General features: G+C 43.8%; 1 protein-coding gene across 1 annotated transcript; it reads left to right on the top strand.

Moving 5' to 3' along the window:
- Positions 1-3,638: 3,638 nt before the first annotated feature.
- On the top strand, positions 3,639-6,669 carry LOC127769851 (G-type lectin S-receptor-like serine/threonine-protein kinase SD2-5). Its single transcript, XM_052295510.1, has 2 exons — positions 3,639-3,720; positions 3,804-6,669. The coding sequence occupies exons 1-2, from the start codon at positions 3,662-3,664 to the stop codon at positions 6,334-6,336; spliced, it is 2,592 nt and encodes an 863-aa protein (XP_052151470.1). The 5' UTR covers positions 3,639-3,661; the 3' UTR covers positions 6,337-6,669.
- The last annotated feature ends 5,226 nt before the right edge of the window (positions 6,670-11,895 follow it).

Here is an 11,895-nt window from a genome sequence, read left to right as displayed (position 1 = left end):
TCCAAATTATAGCAATGATCTTGCTAGTCTTTCTCATTTTTCCAGATTTTCCTAAATTCCATTCAATTTTCTAAATGTTCTTACATTTATTCTGTTGTTTTACACAGGTTGGTTTTTGGCTCAAACTGATCGGTTTTCTCCATAAGCCGTTTGAAATCCATTTTTAGTTTGCTCGAACTGTCCGCTAGGATTCAGATTTTGGTTTACAAATTATACAGTCGCATTTTTGAATCTCGTTAATTCGCCAGGAACTAACATTTCAACCTTCAAATGGTTTTGTAAACCACGCCGGTCATCAAAGTATGAGAAATAATCATTGTTGGTGCAACAAATTATGTCCTTTAGTGGGTTAACCTTCATATTTTATGTTACTGTTGCAATTTGGTTAAGAAAAAGCAACCATCCAAACACATACAGACAAAGAAAATGTTAAGTGCTTTCATCGAGACATTACCTACATATTTGTTAGGCTAAAATACCTACATATTTTGTGTCCTGACTCCTGAATAGGGCACATAATTCTTCCAGGCAGGATCACAAATTGCAGGATTCATTTACAAATGTAAGATCCTGCATAATTCTGTCAGATGATTCTTTTGAAAGAAAATCTACGTCTTCGGTGAGGCCTCTGGGCTCCGGACAAATTTTGGAAAATGTTCAACCCTGCCGATTCAGTGCTCAGAGGAGTTGCTTGCTGGGATACAGCCGGAATTGCCCTGCCATGTTGCATCCTTCCCCTGCAAATACTTAGGTCTACCCCTTTCCATCTTCAGGTTGAAGAAAGAAGACTTTCAGCCATTCGTTGACAGCATAGCCCGGCGGCTTCCAGCTTGGAAATCCAACCAAATGTCGTTGATAGGTCATGTAACAATGGTTCAGTTTGTACTCATTGCAATCCCAATCTACCTGCTGATTACTATCGATGCACCCAAGTGGGTGATCAAAGGAATCGACAAGATCCGACGCGGGATTCTCTGGCAGGCAAGGCGCAAGCTAATGGAGGTTGCTGCCGGGTCGCTTGGTCGAGGGCCTGTGCTCCTAAGAACTATGGCGGTTTAGACTTGCCAAATCTGGAGTTGATGGGTATTGCACTTCGCTCCAGATAGACTTGGCTACAACGGACTTCACTAAGTAAACCATGGCAAGGCCTAGACATCCCGGGGTCGCAAAAGGAGAAGAGCTTCGTGGCTGCATCCACAGTCTGTCAGCTGGGAGATGGACAAACGATCCTCTTCTGGGAGGATAGTTGGCTGCAAGAGGGCTGCATCCGATCCATTGCCCCTAACATCTACGATCGCGTTTCGCCTCACATGCACCAGCGCCGGACGGTGGCGAGGCACTAACGGATCGTTGATGGATCGGGACATCGCTGGGGCACTTGGGATTCAAGCCATCCTGGAGAATCTGAAGCTTTGGTCGCTAGTCCAATCGGTGACCTGTAACCCTACCACTCCTGATTCTTTCAGCTGGAAATGGGAAAGCTCGGGTCAGTACAGCTCAATATCTTCTTATAAGGCTCTGTTCTTTGGTCGGATCTCCTTCCTCTCGACCCCGATCTGGAAATCGTTCGCTCCACCTCGATGCCGCTTCTTCCTGTGGTTGGTAGCAATGAACAGATGTTGGACCGCTGATCATCTACGGAGCCGGGGGTTGCCTCACCCAGACCGTTGTGTTCTTTGCGATCAACAGGAGGAGAGCATCGACCACATTCTGGTAGGCTGCCCTGAGTCGAGGTAGCTTTGGTGTTGGACATTAAGAGCGATAGGCAATCCGGAGTGTCTACTCACCTCTGGCTCTGTGAAAGCCGGATGAAGTTGAGAGAGCAGCATCGCTGGGAATTTGACACTATTGCAACGCTGGTGGCCTGGTCGATTTGGAAGGAGCGAAACAACCGGATCTTCAATCAACAGAGCAAGTCTTGGATCGAATTGGCGAAAGCGATGGCGGAAGAAGCCGTGCTTTGGAAGTCGGCAAATGTAGGGGTCCCTTCAGTTTTACCTCTGCGAGGTCGTGGTAGCCAAATCTAGCGCCAGATATCCCCATTAGATCCCTAGCCTCCAGTACCGGTCCCGTGCTTGTTTTTCATTTCACATTGTAAATAATGGAAAAAAATGTGCTCCTTGCGTATTCCAAAAAAAAAGAAAATCTAAAATGTATGAATACTTCTGTATTGTAAAGTTATTTTTTTTTGAAAACCGAGCCAGCATTGTTGGTGTTATATTAAGTAGGGGAGAAACTATTTACATGATCACCGAATGGTGAAGGAGAAAAGGAAAAAGAAAACTAAAAGAAAAGAAAAATAAAAGAAAAGAAAAATAAAAGAAGAAATAAAAAGAAAGAAGAAAAACACTAATCAATCAAAAGGTCTTAGGCCGATAATCTCGCAATGTTTGTTGCTCCACATATTCTCCATAGCTTGACTTCATCATGAATCTTGTCTAGTAGCTGCTGTAGGGTTTTTTCTTGATTTTGAAATACTCTTCTGTTCCGCTCACACCATATTTCCCATGCTACCAACATGTAGATTGATTTTTTTGCCTTGGCTTTTTCCTTCCCACCTTGAGATGTTCTCCTAATCCACCAGTTCAACAGCGATTCATTTTCATCATGTGTCAGGTCAATTTCATTGCAGTTCAGCCTCCCTAGGACCCTCTCCCAAACCTGCCGCACAAAAGGACAATCCTTGAAGAGATGTTGAGTTGTTTCTAGGTTCCTGTATCATAGTTGACAGAAATAGTTGTTTGGCTATTGTCTGATCTGTAGCCGATCCGTTGTCCAAATCCTATTTTGTAGCAACAGCCAGGCAAAGTGTTTGCATTTGGAGGGAGCCCATTGCTTCCAGATTAGTTTTGCTGCAGCTGAGCTTATCCTTCCGTTGAATTGTGCTATATAGGCTGATCTCGCATTATATTTCCCATTGCTCGTCCATCTCCAAGTTATGGTATCATCAACACCTTCCATTTATTGTAAAGTTATACTTCTGAAACCCCTTTTAATTATAAAAACATGCAGTAGAAATTTTATTCTTTACCTATGAAAAAAAACCCCTTACATGGACAGATGAAAGAGTGAAATTTTGTAATAAATGGACATGTACATGTAGTTATTTTTAATATATAAACCACTAGAGTCTGTACAAGCAGTCAGGATCGAATGGAAACTTTGAACAAGATCCCACAATCATATTGATGTGATACTGTGATCATACCAACTGGAAAAATCTACAGATGAACTGATCCTTACAACCAATTTATGATCTGGAACGCGTGAATTGGAAATTAAACAATACAGTTCGTCAGTTCCCGTGTTTCCTTACCAGCCTTACTACCGTACCAATACCTGCTCTTGAATTGCCTTCTTTATATGCAAGGACAATGCCTCAATTGTTTTTACTGAAAGGGACAACGCCTGAATTGAATTGTTAATGTTGATGATATCAGCAATTTGGTACATGGAAACAACTACCATTTGTCGGCACGGCTAATTATTGACCCCCCCCCCCCCTCCCCCCCCAAAGAGAAATGGTCAAGTCAATCTGTCTTCACAGACAAACCAAAACCATAATAATCTAGCCCAGCTTGGTGTGAAGTGTGAACTTACTGAGAGATCAAGAAGACAAGTAGCTGACCACTGCAGACTCCAGAGTCCGGTGACCTTGGCGATGGTGAGACCATTTTGCCGGTCACCGCATCAGCTCCACCATTGCCATGCTGACATCAGGTGAGAACTGACAACATCTTCTCTCATCTCTGGCAGAAATGCCCCAAGTTTCTTGCTTAATTGGTTCTTCATCGCATTCTCAGTTCACATCCAAGCACCATGCTTCCGGCCAACTTCTTCTTCTTCATCCTCGTCATCGTCATCATCGCACTCGCAACCATAGCACCGCCGGTCTCTGCGGAGCGGTACGACTATTCCACTGCCAACCTCTCGACGCGGTGGGTGAACAATGCCGCGGCGCTCCAACACAGCGTCGGCTACTCCGACGGGTCGGCCGTGCGCGCCATCGTCCTCCGTTCACCGAAGACCTTCTACGGCCCCTCCTACGCCGCGGGCTTCTTCTGCTCTCCCCCCTGCGACGCGTTCCTCTTCGCCGTCTACATCGTCTACACCAACAGCGGCGCCGGGATCACGATGACGACCACCGGGATCCCGCAGGTGGTCTGGTCGGCCAACCGGGCTCGCCCCGTCCGGGAGAATGCCACCCTCGAGCTCACTTACAATGGCAACCTGGTCCTCAGTGATGCTGATGGTAGCCTCGTCTGGTCAAGCGGCAGCTCGGGCCGGTCTGTGGCTGGCATGGAGATCACTGACACCGGCAATCTTGTGCTGTTTGATCAGAGGAATGTGACGGTGTGGCAGTCATTTGATCATCCGACTGACACACTCCTTCCTGGGCAGTCACTGATGGAAGGCATGAAGCTCAGAGCAAACAGCACTACAACAAATTCGACTGAGAATCGGGTGTATATGGCTGTTCAACCAGATGGATTGTTTGCTTATGTTGAATCCACACCACCACAGCTCTACTATTCTCATTCAGTGAACACAAACAAGAGTGGAAAAGATCCAACCAAGGTTACCTTCACCAATGGCAGCCTTAGCATATTTGTGCAGTCCACTCAGCCAAGCAATATCTCACTGCCACAAGCCAGCTCCACCCAGTATATGAGGTTAGAGTTTGATGGGCACTTGAGGCTGTATGAATGGTCTAATACAGGAGCAAAGTGGACAGTCGTGTCTGATGTAATCAAGGTATTCCCTGATGATTGTGCTTTCCCAATGGCGTGCGGAAAATACGGGATATGCACAGGTGGGCAATGTACCTGTCCCCTTCAGAGTAATTCTAGTTTAAGCTACTTCAAGCCGGTCGACGAGCGAAAGGCAAATCTTGGTTGCTCACCACTGACACCAATCTCTTGTCAAGAAATGCGAAGCCATCAGCTCTTGGCCCTTACTGATGCTTCATACTTCGATGTCAGCCACACCATCCTGAATGCAACAAACAGAGATGACTGTAAGCAATCCTGCTTGAAGAATTGCTCCTGCAGGGCCGTTATGTTCAGGTATGGCCAGAATGATTCTGATGGCACATGCTTCTCGGTATCGGAGGTCTTCTCGTTGCAAACGATACAACCTGAAGCCCTTCATTACAACTCCTCTGCTTACCTCAAGGTGCAGCTTAGTCCTTCTGCTTCTGCTTCCACAGCAAACAAAACAAAGGCAATTTTAGGTGCAACAATTTCAGCAATTCTTATCCTTGTACTGGCTATCACAGTTATCACCCTTTATGTGCAAAGGAGGAAGTATCAAGAGATAGATGAAGAAATTGATTTTGAGCCATTGCCTGGAATGCCAGTGAGGTTTTCATATGAAAAGTTGAGAGAATGCACCAAAGATTTCAGTAAAAAGCTCGGTGAAGGTGGATTTGGATCAGTCTTTGAAGGAGAAATAGGTGAGGAGAGAGTTGCAGTTAAACGACTAGAAAGTGCTAAACAAGGAAAGAAAGAATTCTTGGCAGAGGTTGAGACTATTGGCAGCATTGAGCACATCAATCTTGTCAGGCTGATAGGATTTTGTGCAGAGAAGTCAAATCGGCTTCTTGTATATGAATATATGCCAAGAGGGTCACTTGATAGGTGGATATATTACCGCTACAACAATGATCCTCTTGATTGGTGCACAAGGTGTAGGATCATTATGGATATTGCCAAGGGTTTATGTTATCTTCATGAGGAATGCAGGCGAAAAATTGCTCATTTGGATATCAAACCACAAAACATTCTCTTAGACGAGAAATTCAATGCCAAACTGGCTGATTTTGGACTTTCCAAGCTAATAGACAGGGATCAAAGTAAAGTAGTGACTGTGATGAGAGGCACGCCTGGATATTTGGCACCTGAATGGCTAACATCACAGATCACTGAAAAAGTTGACGTCTACAGCTTTGGAGTTGTTCTCCTGGAAATAATATGCGGAAGGAAAAATATCGATATTTCGCAGCCAGAGGAAAGCGTTCAGCTCATCAATTTATTGCGAGAGAAGGCTAAAGACAATGTATTGATCGATATAATTGATAAGAAAAGTACTGATATGGTCTCACACCACCAGGAGGAAGTGATTAAAATGTTGAAGCTCGCAATGTGGTGCTTGCAAAATGAGAGCAGCAGAAGGCCTTCGATGTCGATGGTTGTCAAGGTATTGGAAGGCGCAGTGAGCGTGGAAAATTGCCTAGATTACAGCTTTGCCAATGCAAATTCAGTGATATCTGCTCAAGACAACCCATCCACATATTCAGCTCCACCCTCTGCATCGATTCTATCTGGTCCAAGATGAAATAGGTGGGATACTGAGCACAAGAAAATCCATCGCAATCTATGCACATCATATTTTGTAACTACTTTGGTAATCTATCATAGTTCTTCTTGTGAGAAGTATGTTTCACAATGCACTGGAACAATAATGTACTAATAATATTATCTTTAAACTGCAAATATGTACTAGCTATCTGAACTGCATATCAATATTATCACTAAATCTGAGCAATAGTACATATGTTGGATTTTTCGGGTGATGTTTTTCAATATGGCGGAAAATATCACTAGATAGCAGAGGAGGCTTGCCTGGTGGTAGGTATGGACTGTGGATCTCGCGGCCGGCGACGGCGCCCAGAACCGAACGAGATGGATTTGGTGATACCTTGGGTTTTTGCCAGGGTGGGGATTTGACGCCGAGGAGGAGACGTTGAGTGGAAGTAGGTCGCCGGAGACGAACGCCGTTCTCGCTGCGGCCATCATCGTGGTGGTGCTTTCGATCGCGGCTCGGCTGCCGGCCGCTGCCGCCGCGGCGAAAGGGTGAATGGAAATTGGGAAGGGCCCAACTGTTCCACGCACCGCCACGGATATCCGGTGACTTTGCCCATCGACTGTTTAGATATATACGTGGAGTATTAAATATAAAAAAACTACTTAAATAGATTACGTGTAAATTGTGAGATAAATCTTTTAAGCCTAATTGCTTCATGATTTGACAATATCGTGCTACTGTAAACATTTGCTAATGACGGATTAATTAGGCTTAATAAATTCGTCTCGCAGTTTACAGACGGATTCTATAATTTGTTTTGTTATTAGTCTACGTCTAATGTGCACGTATATCCGATGTGATGCACCAAAACTTTTCACCCGTAGATTTAAACACAACCTTTGTGCAGTTTGCAGTTGTACTACACAAAGTCAGAGGAGTCTCATCCCAGCGCGTGTTGATGTAAAAACACGAGGCCTGGGAGATCTGCTTAACTCCAATGCAGGTCCAAAAGCTTGCCTTTAGGTGTATGAGCGTGCCAGTTGATTTGATCCTGCAATCAACAAGAAACAAAGACAGTAACCACGGTTAAATCCATAAACGATAGCCGATCGGCTAATTACCAATGACATATCATTTATATCTGAGCCGATGTCATATGTGAATCGATCGGCAAATGTTAATAAGTACGGAAGAACTAAATCTACTCGATCGGCTGTAGATATTAATAATATATAGTCCTTATGTCGATATATATTTAAATCAAGTGATTGGGATAGATCGGTCGCCATGCCGAGACAGTATAAATCACTTAGATCGAAATATATATTAACAACAAGACTATATATATTCATAGCATAACCGATCAGATAGATCTAGCACGTATCGGCTAATACTCCGATACTACTCGATATTAAAGCAAGTAAAATACATTAAACAGAAGCCTAACATATTTTATTGTAATGATATCCTAACATAATGAAATATAAAGCTAAATCAGGTAAAATCGGCTGAAACCCCGATACTACCCTAATTGGCAACAAAAAGCAGGCTAGAGATTGAGATTCTAATCACGACTTATAAGATCAAACCTAACTGATGCAGCTATAAGTATAAAAAGAAGGACAATTTCTAGACAATCAAGCCGTTGGATGTTTCATAGAGTAGTAGATATCTTATATAATCTAAGTCAACATCAGTATTTAACCTAATCGGCTGCCTTCTAGTACCAGACGTTAGCCGATTGACGGTTAGATAGGGATGTTGCCGGAAATTATGTAAGATATATGATAACTCGACAAATTACATAAATAAGATTAGAGTATCATAAAGATGGAAGCACTAATCCTGAGAACGCAAGCCACCATAACAAGTTTTACCTCTTGTTGAAGATCGAAACCGATGCAGCTCAACCCGAAAGCAAGAACTCGTTGAAACAAAACAAAAGTTAAAAGGGTGGCGATGCGCCGAGATTGTATTGAACGTGTGTTAGTTTGATTACATGGGGCTCGGGGTCTATTTATACCCGAGATTACAAAATATGTCCATATCGGACACGACTCTTATCTCTAACAAACTCTAAGATATCATAAGTCTTTGTGGCAGACTTTTGCCTAAACATATCTCTAAGGAAATTACATAAAATATCCTAATTAATAGATACAATTGCCTTCTCAGGACTCTATCCATGCACGACAATCCTCATGAAGCTCGTTAACCTAACCCGACAACGTATATCGTGCCACATTGTCAGATTCAACTCAATCGGCTAACCCTATCCAACTCGGACTGCCGATCCTGATCGCAGCCGATTCGGATTTCAGCCGACTTTACTCTGTTTCTGGGACGATCTCCATCTCGAACTCCGTTTCGATTCCTTCTTCATCTCCGATACTTAGATTACCAAATTTGGTCGTTAACAGCGCGACACGAGAAAATGGACATTTGGTCATTCTCGAAACGCGGTTTCACTAAAATGCCATCCCAAAAACACGATTCGTTAAAATGCCAATATGGACCACGCGACCACATCTACTTTGCCATTTTCTCCATTTTTGATTTCATTTTCGCTGAAATGTGCCTTGATGAGATGATATTGCCCCTTCGGTTGGATGTTGAAAACCGTTGTGCATCGAGCTGGTTGAGCCATTTCAGCTAGTTGCTGGCTTCTCTGCCCGTCGGTAAGCGCCGCCACCACCATCACCTGCATCGCTGGTCCATTGTTGTGTGAAATACTGTAGTACTGAAATGTGCATGCACGGGTACACTAGCCACAAGAACACTAACACGCATCAGAGCTGAAGATAGAAGTAGGAGAAGTTTTTCATTGTTCATCTACTAAAAGATGTTTAAATAGTAAGAATTGAACGGAGCAAGACAATGATGTGCGCTACGAGCAAATACAAAGTTCATGGCGAAGATGGAACAAATTAGCAGGGAAATCACCCAAAAAAAATGCAAGGGAAGAACAAACAACAGAAAAAAAAATAAATAGAAAGAGAGGAGGAGGAAAAACAAAATGGCAGCATTAACATCTCTCTGCCCTTGTTCAATCTCCAAGAACTCAACGTTACATACACCAACCCATCGAAGCCGAAGCCTGCGTGATTGATCTTCTCAGCAATGTCCTTCTTGGCTGCAGTATTGTCGATGGCTCTTGCTCCAGCTAGGTAGCAGCTAAACCTTGTCCGTGCAGCAATGGCGACGCAGCCGGGAAGAACAAGCTTGGGTGGCAGCCACCGCACCGGCTCCGGCATGTCGGCGGCGACGACCCTGGCCGGATTAGCCTTCGTCGCCCCGCCACCACCACCGCCACTGCCGATTCCCAGCTGGAGTAGTACGCCTCATCCGCTACCGCACCGCCGCTGTCGCCTGTCGCCGCCCCTCTTGCTCGCCGAACTGCACGCCCCTGCAAACACAACAGTACGCGAGCCACAAACCTGGAATGCGAAGAAACCAACATCGAGTTTCTCGCACCGGTGTGGTGACCATACCGAGTGAAGTTGAGAGGAGAAAGACGAGGAGGATGAGGAGCGGCAAGGCGGCGACGGGACTCTCCGTCGGCGGCTGCGGCGCGTCGAGCCATGGCCAGTAGCTCGCGAGATCTCGATCCCCTTTTAGCCGGCGAGCAGGGGCAAAATCGTCTCATCAAGCTCTACTCTAGCGAAAATGAAATTGAAAATGGAGAAAAGAGAGAAAATGGAGAAAATAGCAAAGTGGCTGTGGTCGCGCGGTCCATATTGGCATTTTAACAAATCGCGTTTTTGAGATGGTATTCCAGCGAAACCGTGTTTTGAGGATGGCAAAATATCCATTTTCTCGCGTGACACTGGCCAGTGTGGGCCCCATGATTTAATTCCCATTTTTCCCATTGCTCTGTGTGTGTATATTTTTTTTTTCTCATCTGCGTAACTCCACAAATTTCCACTTGTTTCCAAATGAGTTTTTTCTAATGACGCGCATATGGAACAAATGGATATATCTATTTCGAATGAAACTTTTGCACGTATCCGCGTGTCCAATGTATCGTATATTGCCATGATGATACGTACAACTCACACTTTCACTGGTGGAGAAACCATCTTTCATCGGTCGGCCGAATTCCACAATAGTCCCGGATGCAATAAAAACCGGGGCTAAAGATCAAATATGCCCGTTACCCTTTTTAACCGGGACTAAAGATGATCATCTTTAGTCCCGGTTCAAATGTTGTCAGGGCCTGTCAGGCCCCCCCGGGATCTTTAGTCCCGATTGGTAGATCATCTTTAGTCCCGGTTCAAATGCTGTCAGGGCCTGTCAGGCCCCCCAGGATCTTTAGTCCCGGTTGGTACTAAAGTCCCACCCCTATATATATGTCTTCTTCCTCCTCCAGCTGCCCGAGCAAGCTTCAAAATTTCTTAAAAAAGATGGGAGGTCATGCCAAAATTTCTAGTGAATTAATTTTGGTGATTACATACAAATCGGAGGTGCCTAAAAGGTTTGCAAGTTCATCCTCCAATGTTTTTTTGTCATATTACATTTGGAGCTATGTTTTACACACTTTTTTGTCTCCAAAATTTAGTTGTAAGTTGATGAGAGAGAAAATTTGTGTGGGGAAGAAAAAATATATAGAAATTTAGTTGATTTGCTAAAGAAGGTTTTATAAAATAGTTGAGAAGGAAAATATAGTGAAAGTTAATCTTAAATAATAGAAAACAAACTAAAATGAAAACTAAAAGAAGTAAAACACATTAATATTAGTTTAAAACATTAGAAATAGTAAATAAGAATTATTTGGTGTAATATTTTATGATTTTTAAATGAATAATGATATGTCATTATTGTATGACTGTTGAAAGAGTTTGTAATTATTTTATAATTATTGTATGACTATCATTATTGTAAGAATAATTATTTGTGTACGACTTTTTTTCATGTCATGTAGATGGATCGGCAATGGATGTACCCTGACCGGCGGTCCAAAGAGTTTATTGACGGCGTGCATTATTTTTTGAGAGTGGCCGAAGCTAACAGGCATAAGGGTTTTATTTGTTGTCCATGCAATAAGTGTAAGAATCAGAAGGAGTATTCTGCATCCAGGACTATTCATTTCCACTTGTTTGAGTCGGGGTTCATGCCAAGCTATAATTGTTGGACATCCCACGGAGAGCAAGGTGTTGAAATGGAAGAAGATGAAGTGGAAGACGACAATATTCCGGACTTTGCTCAGTACGTTGGATTTGAAGGAAATCAAACGGGCGAGGAGGAAAGGGATGTTGATGGTAACGACGTTGCGGATGATCTTGGTCAGATGTTGCAGGACGCCAAGGAGGACTGCAAAAGTGAAAAGGGGGCCCATAAATTGGACAAGATGTTAGAGGACCACAGAACGTTGTTGTACCCAGGTTGCGAGCATGGGCACAAAAAGTTGGATACAACTCTGGAGTTCTTGCAATGGAAGGCAAAAAATGGTGTTAGTGACAAGGCATTTGGCGATTTATTGAAACTCGTCAAGAACATTCTTCCGGAGGGAAACAAATTGCCCGAGACAACATACGAGGCTAAGAAGATAGTCTGCCCTCTAGGACTGGAAGTTCAGAAGATTCACGCATG

Source organism: Oryza glaberrima, chromosome 4 (genome assembly GCF_000147395.1).
Source record: "Oryza glaberrima chromosome 4, OglaRS2, whole genome shotgun sequence".
NCBI classification, from domain to species: domain Eukaryota; kingdom Viridiplantae; phylum Streptophyta; class Magnoliopsida; order Poales; family Poaceae; genus Oryza; species Oryza glaberrima.
The sequence above is the reverse complement of the archived record's forward strand: the minus strand, read 5'-3'. Positions and strand labels throughout refer to the sequence as shown.